The sequence below is a fragment of the Pseudopodoces humilis genome, chromosome 3, assembly GCF_049639895.1.
Source record: "Pseudopodoces humilis isolate 2021_Gansu_Grassland_sample_001 chromosome 3, ASM4963989v1, whole genome shotgun sequence".
NCBI classification, from domain to species: Eukaryota; Metazoa; Chordata; class Aves; order Passeriformes; family Paridae; genus Pseudopodoces; species Pseudopodoces humilis.
The window spans coordinates 6,458,048-6,482,914 of record NC_142202.1 but is presented as its reverse complement, the minus strand read 5'-3'; the positions used below and the strand labels follow the sequence as shown (position 1 = coordinate 6,482,914).

Genomic DNA, 24,867 nt, shown 5'->3' with positions numbered 1-24,867 from the left:
AATTAAAAGACTACCTTAAAAAAATGGAAGCCTCTGAACAAATTTTGTGATAAACCATCAAAGGAGTGGAGTTTGAAGGAAAGGCCTGAAGGGTAAGAAACAAACTAAACTTGAAATAAGTTAGGTCTCTAAGAAACATGGCAGGAATGGGGGAAATCTCCACCATTAACAGCCCTGGAAAGCTTAATGGAAAAAAAAATATCAGACACAGCTTGTTTGCCTGGATGTAGAATTAAATGAATGGATACTGTCGTTCTTGCACCAGAATAAATTGGAACGTTTATATTTCTATACTGAAAAATGACACTTCACAGCTCAAGGCATAATGATCCCACAGGATCCTTAAAGGAAAAGCAGTGTATTTTGGTTGACTACCACTGACCTGTGGTCCATGGTCGGCTTAAAATCCTTCTTTGAATGAATTATTGAAAAGTAACTAAGAGAAGAAGGCATGCTGGCAGCAGGCTTGAACTCATGGTACACACAGGCCATACCTCTACTAAGAAATGTATCCTTGTTCACAAATGCCAAGAGGCTGCAAAATGCTTCTGCAGACGATTTTCTTTTCATTAGTAATGGGAATATTGCATGGGTACCTTATGCTTTAGAATAAACATTCATCAATCATTTATCTAATTTTTCTATTACACTTAATGCCAGATTTATCTAATTATAGATTACTAATGAATGACTAAAAGCTAGAAAATACAAGCTTTACTAATTTTCACTTAGTAGATGAAAACAATTGCCAACCTGCAGGTGGAAACGTTTACAGGGATTTCTGTTCACTTTATTTAAAAATTAACGTTATAATTTCAAAACCTTTTGAGAGTCAATTGCCTCCAAGCACACTCTTACATCATTTCAAAACTCAGATCCTTGAGCTTTAAAAATAATACTTGAGTTTATTCTTTCAGGCAAAGAATTCTGCGGAAAACTCTCAAAATGTTTGAACAAGCATTGATGAAACGGTAGCAGAAAGTTCACGGAGCCAGGCTGGCAGTCACAGAAGCAGTTTTACCAGTGCTTCATGAAATTCAGCTTCAGACAACAGACCCCTACATTGCTCAGAGGTTTTCAAACAGACAGGAGCAGATCTGTCAGGGAGTGTGGCAAGTCTGCCAACCCTCAAAATCAACAGGATAGCTGGGAAAGAAGTCTGAACTGCTGTAGCACCTGAAACCAAAAATGCAGAGCTCATAAATAGGTCTGAACACATCTAAATAAAGAGTGATATAAGTGTTCAGTCCTCATTAGAGTTTCCTATGTAGATCAATCAGAAATGCAACTACAGCACGTTGGAGCAATCAAATACTGTAAGCACTTTTTTCACTGGAAACTGAAGATACAGAAAAAAAATCTTGCATAGTACAAAGATAAAAGACTGCCTTCTGAATTCAGCTACTATTAACACTTGCACCTGGTGGTTACATAATTAAATACAGAAAACAACAATTGTACCCTAAGAGAAACTTAATTAGATTAGGCATGTAGTAACAAATGCAAAATTACCATCATTAGTAAGTCAATGTACTACAAATGGAAATGCTTAAATGCCAAGCCCACAGCTCCCATTTCTGATTTATTCCCACAGATGAGGAGGAGACAGCGATTTGCTCCCTTTTGTAATTTCAGGACAACTGTATCTAGGTGAGACTAACCCAAAAAGGAGCAGGCAGGAGTACTGCTGGAATCTCTCTCCCCAGAAATTCAGGTGCACTGCTGCTGACAGATGTTTTGTGCTACAAAAGCAAAACCAGACTGGGCAGTGTGGAACAAACTAATGAGTCTACAAAGCTCCTGTGTGTCCTGATCCTTTCACAGGCACCTGCTTTGCTCATGGATGAGGCACTGAATGACACAACAGCTTCTCCCCCAGCTGAAAGCAAAAGGAATCCTTTAATTTCAGGCCGAAAGCTGCACCAACAACCAAAAAATGTAAATTAAGATTTCAGGGAAAATGTTTCAATGGCGTGATGGTACAGGTAGTGATGAACTTGAAAAGATTGCCTATGGAAGCCGCAAAGTAACAATCAAGAAGGAGGAGTTTGAGAATGATCCACCAAGAGTGACCTAAGCCAAAGTGACATTGTCTGAACAAGTCTTGCTTTCCCCTGATTATATATAGAACCAAAATAGCTGGAATACCCTTTCCCAGACCTGCTGAAGATCAGCAGCTGTCTGCATGTGCCTGTCTGCACATGGGGGAAAGGAATTATCTCCACAGTTATAATCAAACAAGAACTTTCCCAATTGTCTTCTACCATCTTAGGGGGAACTGTACTCACAAATCTTCAGATCCCACTACCATGACAGATCAGACTCAGTATGACAAAAGACAACTGTGGATGTCACAAATTTGTGATCCCAAAGGTTCTATTTCACATCAAATGGACACACCTCTGCAGGTTTTTCGTTCTCTAAATGCCAAGATACTCCAATTCATCAGGAATTACTGTGAGCTAAAAACGGGTATTTAAATGCTTCGTACATTTAATCAGCTTTCCTCAATTATTACTCTACAAATACTCCCCAAGTTTTAGGGCATTAATTTGCTCAAAAAAGCTCTTAGGGACCACAGCAGCCTTCCTGGATAGTTCATGCCTGTCAAATAATGTAAACGCTACCACTGGAATTGTAAAGCCAAACAAGTCTTGCTTGCAGTTGTCTCCCCTGGCAGGGCAGATATTTAACTAAATCTAGCACCTAAAGCTACATATTATTTAAACAGCTTTTTGGTAAAGGTTCCAGAGGAGACCTGATCCAGCTTGTTCAATAAAACTATTAGGATTTAAATAACGATTTAAATAAACAAGGGAAACACCTGACTAAGAATTCAGGTTGTTTTTAGCAAAGTACAGCTATATCCTTATCCTTGATGGCAAACCTGTCATCAGGCGAGTGTGACCTCTGCCATACCTGCACTGCAATACTAAAATTTGCAATTTCTCCTCCCAAAAGGTAAAAAACCTTACCTTTATTAGGAAAACCCAGAGAAGCACTAGGCAAAGTTGTGGTCTGACATTAAACTTTACCATGCAGTTAAGAACTAAAAAATTTAAAATAAAAGAAAGAAGCCTGGTTTATGACCTTTTTAAGGAAAATCAGGATATTATGGGGTATAGATAAGATTGCTTCTGGAGAAATCTACAGATACATAAGGTTACCCAGCTGTGCAGCCATGAAACATATTTTTCCTGATTAAATAAGGAACTATAGCAACCAAGGGTACCATGGCCTCACATATGCTGAAATAATGAGACATAATGAAGGGTCTTCTGGCAGCTCTCCCACTACTGCTAAATTTTTATAGCACCAAATCTGGGAACTAATTTTGAAAAAGAGAGAATCCTATTTAATATTTGATGTGCATTGGTACTACTTCCCTTTATAATCAAACCATTTCTCTAAACATCCACATTCTTTATGTCAAAAAAAAAAATCAACTGCTCTTACTGAATCAAGTCTCAAAGGGAAAGATAATAATATCTCATATGAACTTTACAGTATTTGCTTAGTATATCTTATTTGCAGATATAATCTTATTTGAATAATCATATGTTCACAATTTTCCAGCTCCTGATGAAAAACTGACCTGTCATCAGAGCAAATTTCCTTCAAAAATCACACAACTGTTATCTGTACCTGGTGTTATTAAGAATATCCCTTTTTTTGAGACTCATTCCACCAGCCATCAACGTATAAATTTATACATGTAAGAGCTCTCATCTTATTTCATGGTGAAGACATGTGACTTTTCCTTGCTGTAAGAAGTGACTTGAAATAATTTTCTGATTAATCTTCCAATTCATTGTCCAGCTGCCATTTCAAGGGAAAAGTTTTCTGCTGCATCTTTTGTTCCCTGCAAGGGCAGGCACTCCTGCCTGCAGCGCTAATTGCTTGTAAGCCCAGAGAAGGGGTGAAATTCCACCGCAGCTGGGTTATATCTGGATTGAACAGAGGCCCCAGCCTTGGACAAATAATCCCCATGGAGAAATTACTGCCCAGGCATCAAGGGTGAAGAAATACAAAGAAGGTAGTAACACCAGGGGTTTTATCCTTTTACAGCAACAATACCACCTTCATTCCTAAAGCCATGGAGCAGCAGACTGAGTGACCACTGTGGTACAGCTGCACTGGGTTATACATTTTAAATCAAAATTGTGATGGGAAGATAAACAAAGATGACAACCACAACTGTAGGCTGTAGGCTTTCGTGAACTTTCCCTTCACTTGCAGCAGCTCTGAAATTGGCAGTTCTCTTTCATTTGCCTGAGTAATGAATTCATTTGGCTTAAGAAATTACTGCCTGCTCAGAACTGTTTTCTCTTCATCCCTGCACAAGCTGCTGAAAGGAAGAAGAGCCACTACCTGTATATAGAGGCTGATGATATGACTGAAGATGAGAGGGGCTGGTGACTAAAGCTGTGATTAGGATATAGTGTAAGAATAAAGCTGGCAATGAAAGGGCACATGCAAAGTCAAAGAGAGAGAATCTGGGAAATTGGCCTGGGACTAAAACTAAACCATTTCCCAGTAAAGAAACTGGATGGTAAACCAGGAGCAGAGAGGAACTGTGACTGGCTGGACATGGAGACTTGTTTTTAGAAGTGAACATTAAGGTAAAAAGTCAGAAAGGAGTAACTTCCTGCACCCCAAATGTTTGAGAACACAGTCTCACATTACCACATTACCCAGCAGCAGAGGAAGTTATCACTCATCCCTTCCCCTCCACACTTTCTTCCACACCCATCACTCCTCTCTCAATCAGCTCTCTGCTCCTTAATCACATCAAAGCACCTTTTTAAGACCACACGTTGAAATTGTCTAAGTGAAAATCCTCCCTAAACCCAGCTCCTCTTTAGTAAGTGAATTTAGGCCTGCAGTCTTCGGAATGGATGAGAATAAGTGAGTAGTAAACTGAAAAATGCAGGTAGTGGAACTGGGAACAAGAAGTAGAGAAGAAGGTGGGAATCTCAAGGAACATTTCAACCAGATGATTTATAATCTGGTCTTACATCCTAAACTGATACACAAGTTCCACTTTGAAGAATTGCTTGGAATTTATCATATCTGCTTTTTGAAACGAAAGTACTTACATTCTTCAAATAAATCAGCCCCCTGCTGTATAGCCTGGGTCTTGAAATTTTAATTCTGATGTTAATCTCTGGGTTTGTTGTTTTTCCTTCTTATTTTGGTGAAGGTAACACCATTGTTCTGGGGAAGACAAATAAATTACCTATGAAATCTTTAATTTACTTATCAAATTATATACCAAACTGGTAAGTACCATAACAAACACTGGCTTGCAGACCAGACTTGAAGTATTCAACAAGTAAACCTTGGGTTTGCTTTGAGCAAGGAGGATGACTGAGATGATGTTCCAGCTGGAAGAACAGTGAAGTTGTAGAGTTAGAGGCAATATCATATACATATACACATGCATAGAGACTGCGAACCTCCAGGCAACTTGAATTTTGGCACTTCCTAACTTTAAGTACTTGGATTTGCACCTTAATAACATTCTTTTAACATTGTGTGTGTATAATACGCTCAGAGATCACTCAGCCAAGACGTAATTGATTTAATCAACCACATTTAATCAACCAATTATTTGGGAAGCTTACCCCAGTTTGCTAAGTTGCAGCCCTGCCCAATAAAAATTAAAGCAGATGCCTCTGTGAAGCCCAGAGAAACAAGCTGATAATGTAAAAGGAACAGACTGAACTGTAACAGAAGCGTGACAAAAAATATTTTGTTCTTTGCTACTATATATGTAGCCAAAACTACAACACTACAGATCTGCCAGTCCAAATGGCAAAACCATAATTTTAAAAAGAAAATCAGCTTTAAAAGAAACTTGAATTAGAAATGCTACACATTATGAGGCGTTTACGTAAAGAACAAGGAAAAATATGTAAATTTGGTGAGAAAAATCTTCAATTATTCTCCACATAATCATAAGGTAGCATTTTTTTGTAGGAGAATCATTGAAATTCTTCAGCTGTTGGAAGAGGTTAGATTTGATAGATAATAAAATTAGATATTTTCTTAATCCAAAAGACCTTTTTATCATCAAATATTCTAAAACACTTTGTTATTAATACTATACAAATGGAAATTAGAAATAAACAGTGTTTCTCTAACATGATAAAAAAAGACACAAGTAAGAACACTGAATTCTGTGTTTTTAGAATTATTAACAGTAGTAGCCTCAAATACATCTCATTTGTTCTACATACAGATTTTCTCCCCTTAGTGCAGAACTGTTTATCTAGCAGTACTTATTTCCAGTTGGTAGTCCTGCCATTCCCTCAGAGAATTTGCTGTATCACCAATTAAGGTCTAATTGTCAGAAAGTTGCTCTCAGTGGAGTATGTTTTCCCTTTCTCCAAACATCATCCTCCTTTTACCAGTAACACTCATACAAAAATTAAAATTCATTTTCCTTCCAAATAGGAATTTCCTTCCAAATAGAAATTGAAATTTCTACCTGCAAAACTGATCTAGGCTTTTACATTTTTCCTTTTTCTTTAGCGAGCTGATTTTTGCTCTTTTCTACATGGATCTTTTGCAAAATACAGTTTCTTAGTCTCATTTTCCAACTGGAAACTGGAGAAAACATTATTTCTCTGTTCACTAAGTAATTAGGTCTGTGGAGTATTTAGACTCTGTGATAATAATGCTCATAAAAATGAGGTTTACCATGTGTTTGCTTTCATACTGACGCCATCTTCAGCGGTTACAGGCCCTGGTCACCTCACATCTCAGGTTACTGTTTCCCCACTACATCTGGTTTTAAAAATGAAGTCTAAATTGTTGCTACACAGTCATTCAGGCTAAACTTGAAGCCCTAGGAAGAGCAGGGAGTTTTTTATTTGTTTCTTAAATCACAGGAGCCGTCTACTTTGTAGTCTTCTATATGTCATTAGAATGAAAATTAGCAACTCTAAACTGCATTGCCACCCAGAATTATCAATTCAAAAAGATGAGCAACTGCAAGGACAGACTTGTACATGCAGGTCTTCCACTAACGTTTCTTAAAAAGCAGTTCCACCGATGTAAGAGTCTTAATCCTTCATTATCAATCACGACATTTCATTTTCTGTATTATGCCACAAGTTCATTCCACTTCACACTGTCTGATACAGAGTTCTTAAAGCCATAAGGAAGAAAAGAACACTCAAAACAAAGGAGGACAGATTTTCCAAGACTCAACTATCTTGCCATCTACTCTGCTGGAGATTTTCTTGGCTTTTGAAAAGCTGCATGTTATAATCTGTAAGCGCTTTGCTTAGAAGAAAGAACTTTGAAAAAATGTGATCAGGAAAGAGTGACTCATAAATGAGTAGTGAAGCTCTGTGGAAAGAGCAGAAAATTTGAAATGGAAGGTGAGAGGTGAATGCAGACCTGATTTCATATTCCTTCATTCTATGCAGCAAGAGGAGAGCTGTGAACTCTTTCTGTAATATCTGTAATTTCAATACTTGGGTTTTCCTTGGCTCTGTAGTTTAATCCTGGGTTTTATCCAAAATTGTCTTTGAAAATATAGTGACTAAGAAGAAATTGCTTTCATTAGAAACAGAAAGAAGAAACCATTGTAAATTATTTTCATTAGAGGAGGTGGGGAATTAAGGACGATGACAATCTCCTATCTCTGACCTTTGGGGTCAGCACATCAGCAGACAGTGGTACAGTGATCTTCTCCCTCCTTCTGGGAGGTGTGAGTGTTATGAAATATCCATGTTCTCAATTTATTAGATGTGCAAATTTTAAAAGAATAACCAACAAGAACCAGTAAACAGCTGGTGCCATTTTTCTATGCCTTCATGCTCACACCTGTATACACATTTAATGTAGAAATTAATGAGCTTGGGGCTTAGAAATACTTTTAAGGAACATTCTACTGATTAAGGACTTTGTTTTGTATTTAGGTATACCAGCATGAAAGCTTCAGTAAACGGGTTGATATTCAAAAGTGCCTCTATATCTACAAGTCAAGTACCTCCATCACTCCTTTATTTCCCTTCTACTTCTTTTAATACCCCCCTGTAAAACCAATTAAAACAATTCTAAATGTTTTAAATTGCATTTCACATTTTCCTCCTATTGTAGGTCCTCCTACAGGACCTCCTTTCCTGGTTCTCCTCAGGACCAGGAAAATAGCTGCAGAACTTACCTCTGAATAACAGATTTAAAAACATCACTACCCACCATTTGAGCCTAACAAAACATGTCTTTCCTGCCGTGTTCGCTTCATTCTTACCTCAGCAAAAGGGACACTGTCGAGATTGTTCAGCATGAAACTGAACAACTTTGACAGATGTCCCGATTTACAGATTTTTCTTTAAGGAAACCAACCAAATGCTTAATTTTTAAAACCATCTTCTGTAGACTGGTACATATATCTACTCAAATGCTCATCTTTATTCTTGCTGCAACACACAGCGATGTGCGTCACTTCCGGCACTCCCAGCCTCTTTTCCCTTGGCAACTGTGCTCCTCATCCTCAGCTAGGGGAAGAGAGTCTCAACAGAAGGTTCCTAAGATAACTGAGCAGCACCTTGTTAAATGAAAAAATTGTGTTTTCTGCATACAAGACACGTGAGACATACACGTATTTTTCTGCACAGGGAGGAAGCGTTTGCATTTTTAGCCCACGTTGCACTGACATAACAAAGGGACTGTGAATTGCCTCACAGACCATGTGGTATCTGCCATTTAGGGAATGTTTGTGATGTCTCTCCCAGATTTGCAGCTCTGTGCCCCAAGATGAAACAAAAAGGAAAAAAGAAAGAAATACATTCCTTACATAACCACCTGCCTTTTCACCTTGGATTTGTATCAAGACTGCCTCAAATTTTCAGTGACCATGAACTAAAGGTCCCAGTCTAAGAAAATTAATGTCCTATTTTTATGCACTTATTTATGTACACACATGCTAAATCTGAATTTATGAAGTAATTGCAAGATCAAGTCAAAAACGTATATAGTGATATGTGTATATATAGATGTATATATATATGAAAGTCATGTACAGATAGAGAGCAGAAGGTGTGTGTGTTCATACTTTACTTGTGAGTACATAACACTGTAATTACTTCATAATAAAATTAAACAAAATTAAGAGAGTTAGTGCAATGGCCTACCTGAGAGAAAGAAACCTCACAATTAAGTGTGAGTTCAAAGTGTTGTGGACTCAGCACTCAGTAACTGTTGAGTGAAAAATAAAATATCACTTCCTAATGCCCAATTAAGGCAATGCAGGAGCAAAATTAAAAGGCTGAGGACAGCAGTGAGTATGACTGGATGGACTAAATCCTAGATTATTTTCATGAACAAAACAGTCATGTTTCTGTATCACCAGCTGGAACTGGAGCACCCCTTTAAAGAACCACAGGCTAAACATGTATTTAAAAAAAAAAAAAAAAAAAATCAGAAAAACCCAGTATCAGTTCCTGTAAATAGCAAAACATAATTTATTTATTTTTAACTAACTGCTCGGAAAGAGTAATTAGCAGGATACAATTAGGTAACAACTGAGAAATACTTAAAATCAATCCAGAAACTTCCTGTTTATGATTATTACCCATAAGATTGTATAAAAAGACTGGAGAAAGGAAGCTGGCACCCTATTTAGACAAAGAGCAAAATATATATCATATTTTAACAAAAACAAAAAGGAAACTAGAGTAGAGCACATATTTTAAATACAGCCACAGTAGTTTATGTTAAAGGTCCTTTGAAATAAACTGTGCTTATTTATTTATAGAGCTTTCATCATTATATCTCTAGATGCACTACAAAATGAGAAAATCCACCAATTTTCATTTAAAGTGGAACTAAAACTCCACTGCATTAACAGAAGGCAAAACCAAACATATATACACAGATGAGAGAGAAAGAGAGAGAGAGAGAGAAAGAGGGAGAGAAAGAAAGAGAGAAAGAAAGAGAGAGAGAAAGAGAGAGAGAAAGAGAGAAAGAAAGAGAGAGAGAAAGAGAGAGAGAGAGAAAGAGAGAAAGAGAGAGAGAGAGAAAGAGAGAGAGAGAGAAAGAAAGAGAAAGAAAGAGAAAGAAAGAGAGAGAAAGAAAGAGAAAGAAAGAGAGAAAGAGAGAAAGAAAGAGAAAGAAAGAGAGAGAAAGAGAGAAAGAAAGAGAGAGAGAGAGAAAGAGAGAAAGAGAGAAAGAGAGAGAGAGAGAAAGAGAGAGAAAGAGAGGGAGAAAGAGAGAAAGAGAGGGAGAAAGAGAGAAAGAGAGAAAAAAGAGAAAAGGAAAGAGAGAGAGAAAGAGAGAGAGAAAGAGAGAGAGAGAGAAAGATAGGAAGATAGAAAGAGAGAGAGAGAGAAAGAGAGAAGAAAGAAAGAAAGAAAGAAGAAAGAGAGAAAGAAAGAAAGAAAGAAAGAAAGAAAGAAAGAAAGAAAGAAAGAAAGAAAGAAAGAAAGAAAGAAAGAAAGAAAGAAAGAAAGAAAGAAAGAAAGAAAGAAAGAAAGAACTGTAAAGAAAGACTTTGCTCGCATAGGAAGTTTGAATAAATTCTATAAAAGATGTTAAATTACTGAGAAATCTATTTGCTTTGATCTGATACAACAAAAAGCTCATGAATAACAAGATTTTGGGCTGAACCAAACACCTTGAAAGGGTTACAGTCTACCCTGAGCTACTGGCCTACCAATGGAACTATTACAGCTGTACAAAAAAAAAACATAAATATTAACGTTTTAATTGGCTGATGCACTGTCACAGTGGGGGAACTTGTGGATACAGCCCCCTCAAACCCACTCTATTTACAGAGATGAAAAAGAACAGCATGCAAATAGTAAAGGAAGATAAAACACTTTAACAGCCCTACAATTGCAGCAGCAATCTTCTGGCAAAAAAGGGATTAATTAGCAACAAAGGAAAATGGCCATTTGCCTTAAATTATCAGTTCTTGTCATGGTCATTATTCACCAGGAAAATCTTTGTACCTTCATAGCCATTATCTACATACCTAGGCTATGACGATGCAGTGTACAAAGCAGCTGAAAGCTTTTGAAGATAGCTGAAATCCCAGATGAAGCACATTTGTTCCATGGAGCCATTTGTTGTGAGCACACCCCAATCTGACAAATGCATTTGACATGATACAAGAACATGCCAACTGACTGACATAAAAAAATACAAAATAATAACGCTTATTTTCTTGATGAAAGAATCCTGTCAGTGCTCCTTTCCCAAACTCTTTCTTCTCCCTCTCACGGGACGCATTTCATGTTATGTGCACGTCATGCACAAATTTGAACTTTGGATTTAAACCCCTGCTTCGCTTGCATTTAAATTATGTAAATATCAAACCCAAGCCCTGTGAAATACAAAACAAGAGAGCATCTAGTCCTGGTTTAGGACAAAACAGGCTTGTCTTCTTCCTGTTACACATTTTGAATGGGCAAGTCTGGTATTTAAAGCCTTCTGCTGTTATATGTATTGCTACAGGGTGCTCCGCAACTTGTCTCATTCCTGCCTCTAATTTTCTCTTGTACAGCTTTCACTTCTTGATGTCATTAACACTCATTTGGTAAACTGATGTCAAGTTACTATTAAGAAAGAGCAAAAACTTCCTTTCCTGGTTTTTTTTTTTTTGCTAGAGATTTAACTATCAGAAGATGACTGGACACAGCAAGTAATGTACCTAAGGCACAGCTGTGAGAATAAAAATGTATCCCTGGCTAAGGGGAGAGATGTCAGGATATTTGTGTCAGCTGTTCCTTCTTGACACTACTGACTGGATAATCACTGGATTTTTTAGTCCATTAGCTCACAATTAATTGACAAATAGACAGGGTGGCTGGCAAACAGCAGTTGACACACTTGAAGGGACACAACTCCAGGATAAAAGTCAGTCTGTGGTAATTTCTTTCAGGAGAAAACACTTTTTTTGGTCATTTTTATAAGGTAACATGAATATAAAAGCAGCAAATTCCAAGTTCAAAATGGAGTCTATGCCATGAAGGACAGAGAAACCCAGCTCCCTGCTGTGACCATGAACACAAGTTCCTCGTGCCATAAGAATTGCTTAAAACTGTGCCTACAAACTGCATCTTGGCAGGGTGGACAGGTAGGTCTGGTCTACATTTAAGATATGCTAAAATACTTATGGATATATGGGAATCATTTTTTTTCCATGCTTGCAAATGCCCTAGGAAAAAACTAGTTACACTGGCCAAAAAAAAGAGAGAGATGGAGAGAAACAGAAAAGCAGAAAGATCTTCTGGGGCAACCAACTTAAACTGGGTCCAAATGATGCTTCCAAGAGACTGCAAAAAAAAATGTAACCTGTCCTCTCTCTGAGTTTGTAAAGACAAAATTGCCAGTTTTAACTACAAAGCTGAAAGAAACTAGGCTCTTAAGAGGACACTCTAAAAGGTGATGCCTCCTTCCCAAATTCTAGCATAGGCAACAAAATCTTATGGGGGTAAAAAAATTCCAAAATTAAATATACCCTTAATTTAAGGTCAAAGAAATCAAGCCAATACAGAAATCAGCATGCAACAAGAACATGATTACAGTCAGCAAATCAAGTACAGGAAAAACGAACCACGAGGAAAATAACTGAGTACTAGGTGGGAACAGCAGCTCACAATATCCAAAGAAAGCCCCACAGACTACCCAAAGCCATAAGGGAGAACAAACCTCAGCTCTTGCTCACTTTGCTTGAATAAAGTACATAAAATCATCTGTTTTAATTCCTTGACACAAATGTAAGAGAGTGTAAGGAAAAAAGATTGCCATGCAAAATAGGGCACTTAGATTTAGAGCTTACTTTTTCTCAAAATACCAAGTGTTTTTCTTCAGTCCTTCCAAAAGTAGGTAATTTTCTTATTAATTTTCACCTTTGCACTGTTGAACATAATGGGACAAATAATACATGATGCACAAATAAGTTATAATTCTCCATGTAAGTTATTAGCAGTGAGATGCTGAATGTGTGATAAATCTAGACATGAAAGTGAAATATGCCTCCTAATTAAAAATCAATTATTAAAAACAGTAAAGAATGAAAAAGAAGAAAAGCTCACTCACCAAACTCATAATGAAATCCTGGAAACTTCAGAGTTATTTGAAAAGCAGAAAGAAACCTTCAACATCTATATTTAACTAAAGACTCCATTGTGGGTTTCTTGATTTTATGATTAAACAGTTCTGTGAAAAATTGTTTCTGGTATCTTTTGTGCTTTTATCTCTTCATTCCAAATGGTCATGAAAATGAACAGACGGCATTTAAATGGGGAATGCAAGAACAAGCCATCGCTCTGGCTCTGGGAAATCAAAGTACAGGGATGCCCTGATGTGGCTCCGAGGTGACACAGCGAAGATAAGCAGCCACCCAAAACCAGCAGCCCCTGAACTGGCATGCAAGTGTACAGTGTTCACTCACAATGCCGCCCATTGGGTTTCTTAGCAGGTCTCTCCCAGAAAATGGTTTTAACACCCAGAGAAAGTAATTTGCAAACATTAGATCAGGATGTGCAAATAACTATTTCCAATTTATTTGAGTTTAGTTCTGCAAAGATTTCAAATATAGAACAGCTCAAAATCTCAACACCTGTTGCATAAGCTTGGACAAGCGGAAATTTCCAGTTTCCATTTTCTGTAAAACTAAGACACGTATTCATACCTCCAGCAGTGACAGAGAGATTAAATTAACGAGCACTACCGAGGAGATCTGAATCCCATTATTGGAGAAACTACACTGGTATTATGCATTATCATAAATATTCAGCATCTGCAATCAAAAGAAAGCTTTGGTGTTTACGTATATAATAAAGTTTTAATAATTCACTATCAATATTTCACGCAGAGTGCCACCGTCACTTTCTTCTGGATAAAAGAAAAAATACACCAAGAATTTAAAACCCACATTCCACTGGGAATTAAAAAATTCCTTCTACAGAGAAATGCCTATGGAGAGTACCAGGCTATTTTTCCAAAAGCCAGGGGCTCCAGGCTCCATTTGCCTGTGGCAGGTGGGTGACTGGCCAGGGCTGCCTCTATCTTGTGTACCCCTCAGCAGGCTCCAGCCTACAGACCCCACACACTTTTCCCTTCTCCAAAACACGCACCCCGTGGCACTTGTCCAAAATCTAGAGTCCTTTGGTAATGAAATTTTCAGGATTTCTTTTCAGAAAACTTGGAAATCCCAAGTGAGCTGCTCTCAGGACATCAGCTGGCCTAGCCATGGGTGGTTGATGGCACCTCCACAAATGCAGCCCCTCAGCCATGAACAGTCACCCTCCAGAGCATAAAACTGTGAGATTTGGTATTTCACCTGCACCACAAGCAAGAGGGTGAATTGTTATCCTTCCAGCAGAGAACACAGGATGTGGAGCTGGGGTTCTGGCCACAGGGGCTGTGGCAGCCTGTGCCTGGAGGAACCCACTGCGTGCCCAAACCCAACCTCCCACAGCAGCTTCCCCACTGCCCTGAAGACACTGATTTTTAAAATGGCAGTAAAAGCCCCAAAGGATGTCAGGGCAGGAGGAGGGAGGGAGGAAAGAAGGGAGAAGAAGAGGAAAAGGAGCAGCAGCACCTTGGGCTGCCATCATCTCAGCCTGCCATGGGGGGAGAGAACATATTTTTAATTGCCACTTTTAACACATAAAATACAGGGAAAATCCCAACTTGACCCACAGCACAGGCTCATCCCTTCTGCTTCAGAGGGAGAGCCATATCATCAAGGGCCACACTGAGCAGACATCAACTTCTGAAGTACAGTCCAGCTGAATAAATAACACAGAAAGTTAATAGCCAAATCCTTTCAGCAGCAGCAGTGCTCTGGGAACCTGATTGGAATTTGAACATTTGCATTGATTTATATTTTTTTTTTTTTCAATGTTACCAGCTGGGAGCAAGTGCTGGAAAGGAGCTACAGGAACAGCTCTGCAGAAACAGGAACAGCTAGCGAAGGATTACCTCCTAAAGGATTATCTTTTAAACAAAGAAAAATTTGGTATACTGCAAACAACTAACTCAAATCAAAAGGAACAGATTAATCCAACAGGATTAACAGGTAAGGCTGCCCTGTACTTTAATGTCCAGACACACAGCTGAGGAACGTGAATGCTTTTATTCAGATGATTTTATTTAGTTGTCAAGCACCTTTTCATAGACCAAAATAAGAGCTGCCTGTTCAGTTAAAACAAAATCTTTGATGACTTATCCTGCAGCCTCACAAGCAACAGAGATCTCCTGTCTTTTTATAGAGCCCTTTCCTTTACCCTTACACGTGTAAGCTCTGGTCATACAGTTCTTTTAACTCCCACCAGGAAGATTAGTTGCTGCCTGTACTGCTCCTGCACTGTGAAATTTCCAGAACTGAGCTCTCTTACTTCCCTCTGGGTGGCAGGGGAAGTCACTGAAAACTGAGATCAAGCTCTTTATGGGCTCGTCTTTCCTGAATTGTTACCACTCATGTAGATTTTACAGCCACGGTATTACATTAATACCAAAAGTAAAACAGCATCAATCTACTAAAATAAAACAGCATCCATGTGTCTGGAAGGAATACAATGATATGCACTTGAGCATCCCTGCCTTACCAGTAGACACGTTAGTAGCATCTCTGACCTGCACCCAAGATTTGTATTGAAATCTACTTGACTATTCTGGCAAACAGAGTAAGGTAAGCATCAAGTTAAAACTATATTTTTTCTTAAAAAAATAAAATATAAAAAAAAAAAAAATTTAAAAGTACCAAGATAAAGCTCCACTCATTTACTAAAATTACATTTTACTGCATTTTAATATTTCAGCATCTCTGTTAAAATTGTTTATTAATCATACATTTGAGATTCCTCTGGGGTAAATTATAAAGCCCAAATACTTAAAAACACAACACAAGGCAGTTCAGCAGTTCCTTTATGTTTTAGTCAGCCTCATGTAAGTGTCAGCCCCTACTCTGACCCAGAGGTGAAATCGAATTCAGCAGCAGTTGCAAACCTTACCTCTTGATGACAGGAAAGATTACCAGCTTTGGTGAATTTTTCCATCAAATAAATTTATATTTCCAACTTTTGAACTTATATTCTTTTATAACCAACTAACCTCTGCATTGGTCCAGCATAGATTTCATGTTTGTTTAAGAATGAATTAAGCATTAAGCAAAGACTCACCTCCTCCACCTCCAAGAAGGCTGGAATTAGCTGTAAGAAAAAGAGAAAGGGAATTGTTAGCATTAGGCTTCCTAAATATACATGGAACCAAAACAGAAAATGTCTCATAAGAGATTTTCATTGTTTCAGTAACATTGCTACTCTTCTCTTACCTGAAAACATTTAATGCAAAAATAATCACTTATTGTAAAATGCAATCACAATCTTTGCAGTATCTTTGAAAATGTAAGCTAATAAATAAAACAATACTTCAATTACTAAAGCTAATGCATTGAATAGGTTATAAAAGTGCAATCCTGCATTTATAACTCTATAAACCATATTCCTTTGTGATTACCAAATTAATTTAAAATTTTCATTGTAGAGAAACTTAAATAGACTTTGATGCAACTTCTGATTATCTCTCCTTGTTTTCTATGTCATGGGGCCTTTGGGGATGATGACGAGAAATCCTGGCTCCATTGATGTAAAAGGGTTTGTGTAATTGAGCTGGGATTTCCCTCTGCAGGCTTAATTGACTCAGCATTGTAACCATCCAGCTACCCAGGCCAGGACTTGATAAATCACTTATGGAAAGCAATTTTCAGAGCATGGTGATACAAGATGGTCCTTCAAATTAAGCTAGCACAATTGGAGTCATGCCAAATATTTTCCTTTCACTGCCTAGGCAGAAAGAGAAGGAATGCCTAAGCTTCTAAACCTGCCCTTTAGATGTGTGGGAAACAAATCCTTGTTGTATCAGAGTATATTTAAAACAAAGTAAGAGCATAAAGGAGAGACACAGGTATTTCTTATTGATTCCTGATGAATAAAGAACAGATACTTCAAACCATGCCCCGCTCCAGGACAAGGGTATATAGCAAGATACACATAATAAATTAGGTATTTTCTATATCTTATTGTTCATATCATTTTCCTCTGCTTCTTCAGTAGAAGTCTGTAAACAGCAAATTCCCTGCTGTTGTTTTTTTTTTCATCACTTTCTTGAGACTTTTACATAAAATTAACAACTATCCTTGTTTTCTTCTATATGAGATATTCTACAAACACCTTTGATTAGTATCCATTTTCAATTCAAACATTTGCAGCCAGCTTTCCCTGACACTGCAGTAAAACTGCCCTTATCTGAAAGCCAGATTTTCCATCACAGCCAAGATCCATTCCAAAATACCCTACATTACTCAAGAAGTACTTCTACATTAGTCAAAAAGCAATGATCTTTAAAGACAAAAAAAAAAAGCAGCTGTATATCCAGCATAGCTGACCACATCAAATCAAAGCAAACTAAGTTACTCATCCTAGGATTAGCTGTCCTACAGTCACTCAGGAGCCATCAAAACCAAGACCTAGAGAGATGTTCTCATGCATTTTTCTCATCCAAGTCTGGTTTGATGACCCTGGAACATTAGATGAAGGAAAATGGGACAGAAAATCCTTTTTTTTCTGAAACAAAGTGATTTGGAGCAATTTCAAAGAAGTGCTTGTTTGGAGACACAAAAAGGTTGGAGCAACAGGCACAAATGGAAAACTTTACAAATAATGGAAAACTTTAAAAAACAACAACACAATTATCTATAAGTGATGAACATCTCTTGGCTATCCTCTCTAAAGTGCTAGCAGGGAACAAATACTGCCATGTATATATTGCCTTTGACAAAGATCTAATGATGGTAATAAAAAATGTGTGCAGACATGTTGCAAAGAACATCAATCTTGCTATATTCACCTATTCTTGCCCTGACTGAAATTTACTATTAAACAAAGAAACAAATAAAACCAGACTCGCGTATTTTTACAGCTGCTTCCCAAGACCTCCTGTAACAGGTAACATCACTTTCCCTGCAGTAAAAAGTAGTTATCTGCTATAGAAATCAGTAGAGCTCTTATCAGAAGAAACTAAAAGGAGCCAAGTGTCATCTACTGCCTGCTATTCCTCATTTTTTTAGCACTGTAGAATACACCTACAATTAAACTGTTCTAATCCTTACATGAGTCACATCCTAGAATTTCAGTTATTATGTTTGAGAGACTTGAGACACACAGCTAAAATCTGTTACCAAAGTTTCCACTGCTAAAAAAGTTTCTTCGGATACCCAGCCAACATCCCCATTGCAAACTTTCATTCAATGGCTTCTCAGAGAATTATGTTTCTCTCATTAAGTTTTCCTGACAATGTTCATCTTTCCAATGCTTTTCAAAATGTTCTTAATAACATATAATGTAAGTCAGCACCACACACTTCTCTATAGAAACACTAAAAACAGTTAGAATGGATTTTTGGCTGCAATACATCTACCACAGCTATTGAAAATGCAATAATAATTCAAAGGCACTCTTTTTTTTAAAAATTTTGTTTGCATAATAGAAGGAAAATCAAACTATTTTCCTGTGATTCCAGGAAAGAACAAGACCGATTTATATTTACAGTTTCTTTTCTAGAAAGATAACGTGTCAAAAAGCAATAATTTTTATTTTCAGATTTTTCAGACTCTCCCTGAAAGGTTTAATAAAACACACATCTCTTTCTGTATTTGGGAAAGTCTTAGCACTACAGAAGTAACTTGTCACTTAGCACCTAATGAATCTTCTCCCACCCAGAGGTCAGCACAGCCCCATGGCTGCAATCACATCGTGTTATGTTGGAGTAAGCATGGCCTCTCCTCTCAGTCCCTCTGTGCTCATCTGCAGCTGCATTTTGTACATCAGTGCTCCCAAAACATCAAGTCTTGGAAAACACTTTGGAAGCTGTTCCTGCTGTAGAGCTTCAACTATGGGCAGCTCTATGAGCAGCCAGCAGAAGGTCTCAGGAAGCTTTCAACCTCCAGACCTGACAGAGTCGGAATTGCCCCGCAGATTACACCGCTGCAGCTCCTCTCACTCAGGGCACGAGCGGCCTTAGGTAGAACACCTTACACCACCTGCCCCAAGAAGCTGCCCATGTCCCATCCCTGGCAGTGCTCCCAGCTGGACTGGGTGGAACTCTGAGAAACCTGATCTAGTGGAAGGTGTCCCTGCCCATGGCAGGACAGCTGGAATGGGATCATCTTTAAGGGCCTTTCCAAGCCAAACCACTCTATGATTCTAAGATTTTATGATTGCACAGATTGTAAATCCATCTTGGCTAACCCCTTGTCCTTATTTCTCTTTTCCAGAGCTGCACAAGATTCTCAAGGTACAGGAGACTTGGGGTGGGAGGAAATAGGAAGACTGAATTGCTACCAAGTTACCAAGGCAAAGAAAAATAAGAGAGCAAACAAGAGTAAGAGGGGCTCCAAAGAAATTTGAGTAAAGGCTTCTTGCACCTCATTTCAGTCCCCTATCACCCTTTCAAAGTGATCTGCCCAACCTCTCTGAAACTACCTCCTTAAAAACTACAGTCCCCAATAGATACCTGGGCATTAACTCTGAAAATCTACTCACAATACAAACTTGAAACATTATTTTAATACAGAGTGGTCAGGAAGCCAGCAGACTACGGACTGCTGTGCCAGACTGAAATACAGCACACACTGATAGAGTCCCATCCTAAACACCATGGGTGACGGCCCTCAAGAGGCAGCAGAGGTGAGAGTTCATCTAATTTTAAGTATTTTTGCCTACACCAGTAACACAGACTTCAATTAAAAAAAAAAAAAGAAAAAAAAAAAAAGCACCATATCTGGGGACCAGTTCCTGTGGTTTCCTTTAAATACTGGTTTCACAATGACACAAATTACAGCTCTAGAGATGCTGTGCATCACCAATGCTTTAAAAGGAGACTTGAATGCTGCATTCTCAGAGACAGATCTCATCTTCACAGTCTGTCTCAGTACAGTGAACAGAAATACATCTAGAAGTGTTAAGATGGCTTTCAGCCCTTTAGCTCTAGGTTTCTTTTTAATAGGGACATTAGAACCATTAGCAGAAAAAGTGTTTCTATGAAGTTCAGCCTCATCTCTAAGAAAAAATCCCCTCTAAAAAAAATCACTCAACAAAAAACCAGTATCTAATCACTAAGGATAACGATTTAGCCCTTAATGAGATGTTTATAGCCCCAGATTCAACCAGAAATTCAGTATTTCAAATGACTTAAAAGCTCAATGGACTAGATATATATGCTTTTTAACAGCACCAGGGCAGCCCTACTAAAGAAACCTAGTGAACACTGGTCTGCTGTACCCTGAGAATTCAACTCTTGCTTTAAGAAACGAAATTCTTTCCAAAAAACTAGTGTGGGGAGAGAAGAGAAAAAAAAGAAAATAAAAGACCTGGAAGGAAAGAATTTAAAGTAAGCTTTGTTGCTCATTATGGAATACCCACAATGAAAGCTCAGGTTACTAAAATGTACAAATTTTAATAATGAATATACCAGCACATTTAAAAATAAGAACTGGATATCAATGTTTTAAATCTCAGCCTTTTAATGAGTTATGTTGTATCACTTTCCAACACTCTTTTGACTGAATGAGCAGACCAGAAACTCTGATGTTTTATGGTATTAATATTGTATTTAATGAATATTATGAATTAATATTTTAATCACTGTTCTCTTTACAAGAACATTCTTGCCAAACAGTAAGGTTATTTGAAATTTTGAGGAAAGCAACTGAATGCTGAAGAAGTTCACTTCAAACAAAACTGAGAATCTTTCTGCACTGCTAGCCAGAGCATACAGAAAGTGAAGGATGTATATATGTGTTGGTTAAACAGGCATTTGCAGGCACAGAATTATTTTTTCTGCTGTCAATTATGAGGAATTTTGAGAATAGGAAAGATGTGAATAGCGTTTTTGTGATGTCTCTGGAGATAACACACTTTTAGCTTTGTTAACAACATAGCTGAATAACTGGTTACTTTTTGTTGGCATATACTCATCTGACAACAATTTAAGAACATAAATTCTTCTGGGAGCATGTCTTTGTCAAGTATTAATGGCACTAGTAACTTAAATTGACATCTATGTCATGCAGCCATGCATCTGTCAGTATAATAAAAATATACTTTTAAAAGATTAGTTGATATTGTCTGACTTTGGCAGCAGATGTTTGAGCTTATTTTGATGTAAAAAAGATTGAATATTTTTGTCAATACTTTCTAATTGTGAAATTTATTCAAGAAGACATCTTTATAACTGGCAGTATTGTAAGATGCAAGGCATTCTATTGCCTCAGACACCATTTTTATTCATCAATAAAACATCATAAGAGGCAGCTGGTGAGCAGAGTAACAGTAATTTATGGAATGGGAAGCTACATTTCTTCTACGTGTTTTGTGAGACATCCTTACCTGTCACTGCATTTCGTTTCATCTTCTCTCAAAAACCAGAGAGAACAAAGACGAGTGAGATAACAGCTGCACCTTGTACATCCAAACATTTTTAGTGAGAGATGTGTTTGGGTGCCTTAAAGTAAAAAGCTTTAGACTTAAAGATCATGAAGTCATTTTGCAGCAGGTATAGTAAATAAAACACAGTCACCACTCTTATTTAAAATGCTTCCCTCCATACAAAGCCACAGCAATCAAGAGAGGCAAAATAACATTATAACAACAGAGTGGGCAAAGTTTGTCAGTGGCTAATGATGCAAAGCAGAAACTACTGGAAATTAGAAAACCACTAGGCCTACAAAAATAAGATTGACTTAAAACCATACTCCAGAAACAGCTCCAGAATACAGGTGGAACAATTTACAGAAGATTTCAACAAACAAGTTGCTCCTCTCCAGGTTTGTTTACTTTTAATGTGTGATCAAGAGGACATCATACTCTCAATACACACTCAAAGACTTCAGCTCCACGTACTAAAAAATCTCTTCTGCCCATAAACCCCTCTGTAAACAGAAGCAATGGTCTACCCAGTCTCATTTTATTCATAATAGGAAGTACCAACTTCAAGCTCTCTTTCTAAAAAGACAAGATCCCTAGAAGCACGACAGAACAGTTCAGCTCATGGAGTTTCCACCATCTTTATTTTAGCAAAACAGATGATGTGGGTTACTACAGAAGGGATTGAGTTTTCCATGTCTTAACTTCTTTTCAGGTACTGAAACTGCACAGTATAAATTAAAGATTAAAAAAAAAAAACCCTAATGGAAGGTTTTGTGCAATTAGATGCACGGGGTATGTATTTGGAACCAATAAAATGGCTTTGTGGCTCATTTGTCACAACCTGTGATACTCTCTTCCCCACTCATAAATTCTGTACAGAGAACAGATTTCTTAAACTAAGGTTTGCTATCTCTGCAAATAAAGTAGTCATTGTCTCTAATTTCAGGCTTGTAAAGGGTATGTCAGAGGTAGGAGAAAAAAATAATCAGCATACTAGAAAGTGCTCTGGAGTTAATCCTGTCAAGGAAATTGCCTTCACAATATTCCGAATTCAATAAGGAAACAATAACTGTCATAAGGTCTCAGTTATTTTGCTTCTTCTAATACATTACCAACTCAATACATGATGTGCATTTATGCAAGAAGGTTATTCTTAAAAGTTACATCCATTAAGCTTAATCAGTCACATGCAAAGCACCTCTGAAATCTGATATGAAGAGTAAAAAAAGCCCCACCAAAATGCAGGCAAGGCAGCAGTCAGCAGCATGGGACAGAAATGAGCACACAGCTATTAGGATAACATTTTCAACTCGGCCTAATCAGAGGCATAACTTCAAAGCAGAGGGAGCAGAATGACATGTTTTTTACCATACAGTGAAGTACAGTAATTGCTTTAATGCAGGGTGAAAGAAAATTAACAGAAATTTAAGTTGACTAACACATCCTGAGAAAAATCCATGAGAGAAGGTGTTTGGCCCAGAGTACTTCCTAAATGCTGCTGTATAAACTTCCATATGGACTGAAGTTTAGGCTGCAGCTTTAAAAGCCTGAACTTTGCAGTAGCCTGAGGACTCCACCAAAATTGCTTTTTGGTGGGGAAGTCAGACAACCACAAAAGAAATGTAACTTAAAAGAATATTCCAAAAACCAAATGAACTTGTTTTTTAAGAATGGTCCTAAACTACACAAAACACTTCCAGGTGAAATTTTTGCAAAAACACCAGTTCACACTTTCCTACCAATGAAATTCATACTTTTCATACGCACACAGTGGTATTAATTTCAGCTGGACATGACCATCTATTCCAAATGAAAAGAAATAAAGTGATGCAGAAGGAGAAGGTTTCCTGCCAGTGCCTCAAGAAGGACAGTTAAAAGAACCTGTTTGATGAGGCTGATGTCATCCTTGGGAGGGAGAAGACAACAAACTTGTTGAAGCAGAAGCTGCAGTGTGATGGGAAGGAATCAGAATAGGCTAAAAGTGGCAGGTCAGAACACAAAGATCCATGGCCATGTTTTGTGTGTGCCCCTTCACAGAAGCCATGGGCATTTCCCCATTCCTCTCATTTCAGGAAACATCAGGAAAGCTCAAACCAGGAATAATTTCATTCTAAAACGTAGGGTGATAAATGGTCACACACACTACCAGATGATAAAGGGAAAGAGATAAATTAAGATTTCATCCATTTTGTGCATCAGTTTGTGGTTTGCTCAGCCACTTAAAACTTACCTTCTAGATGATGAAGGTATTTAACAATCTAGCTGAGCTGAAATGTAAAGCAACAGGAACTTCTTTCAGTGCAGAATAATGAGGACAAAAATATTAAGGTCTACTAGAGCCCATTCTTCATCACACAGTTTAGGCCATTTGTGTGGTTTGTAAATGTAACATTAAAGGGAATCAAAGTGCTGCAAGTATATAATTAATCCATTTAAGTAGAATCATCATCAATATTTAAAAGCCTATGCAAAATAAAGTAAGACGTGGTCCAAGGTTCTACTAGCACAATTAAAAAAACAGTTTTGGTAGTAATTATTCCAAAATAATTAGAGAAATTTATATAACTCATGCATCTTTCTAGTATCCCAAAGGAACTAGAATATGTTATCTGGAAAACAGGGGAAAAAAAAATCAGAGTGAAATTCTTCAAGCCCTTGTTGCTTTTGTCTTTTCAAAATTACAGCCATCTCTGAACCTACCAAAGTCTACCAGTATCTTATGACCTTTTTCTTCTATTGTTAATTTTTAAAATATAGCTATGGTACTTATCACTATGTAGCTTATCTCTAGGTTCCATTTCAATATTTTGCGACAAGAAAACTGCCTAATATTTGAGTTCTCAAAGGAAAATGTCAGATTGCAAAAAGTTGTAATAAAGAAACAGTCACCTTCTGAAAATGAAAACAAAGCTAAAAGGCGAGAAAAACTAACATATTTCGGTCCTGAAACATTAATATTCAACATTCAGGCTGCAAATCAATTTTAAAAACCTTAATTTGTTATGAAATGAAGGACCACTGCTGAAAATAAACTACCTGGGGCCTTGTCCTGCCATTTTTCCATGGGGCAACCAGCAGAAAGAGCTTCCCTGTGCTGCAGGCACATCCCACACTGCTCCTGCTTTACTCACAGGCAAACCAAGCTAGAGTAGTCATGGCTCCAGCTGCAGGGCAACCTCAGTGGGTGTATTTTCAAGTCAAGTAGTACATGTCCACACCAATGTTTTTTCTTAGGGTAGTAACACTCATGAACAATTCAGTTTAAAAAAAAAAGAAGAAGAAAGACGCACCTGATGTCCTACGAAACAGAAACAGCCCTGGTGTTTTGGTTGGGTATGGTTTGGTTTTTTTCAGTTACACAGACAAGACTTCACTTGCAACTTTTGCCTCCAAGTTAGAGGAAGGCAAGCTGTTA

General features: G+C 37.7%; 1 protein-coding gene across 5 annotated transcripts in view; it reads right to left on the bottom strand.

Annotated features, from left to right (window-relative positions):
* Positions 1 to 24,867, bottom strand: part of MACROD2 (mono-ADP ribosylhydrolase 2) — an 848,220-nt gene that overhangs the window by 652,164 nt on the left and 171,189 nt on the right. For all 5 annotated transcript variants that reach the window (XM_088053520.1, XM_088053519.1, XM_088053518.1 and 2 more), the window contains exon 4: positions 16,149 to 16,178. In XM_088053520.1, the coding sequence (XP_087909646.1) occupies positions 16,149 to 16,178 (30 nt within the window). The remainder of the gene's footprint in view (positions 1 to 16,148; positions 16,179 to 24,867) is intronic.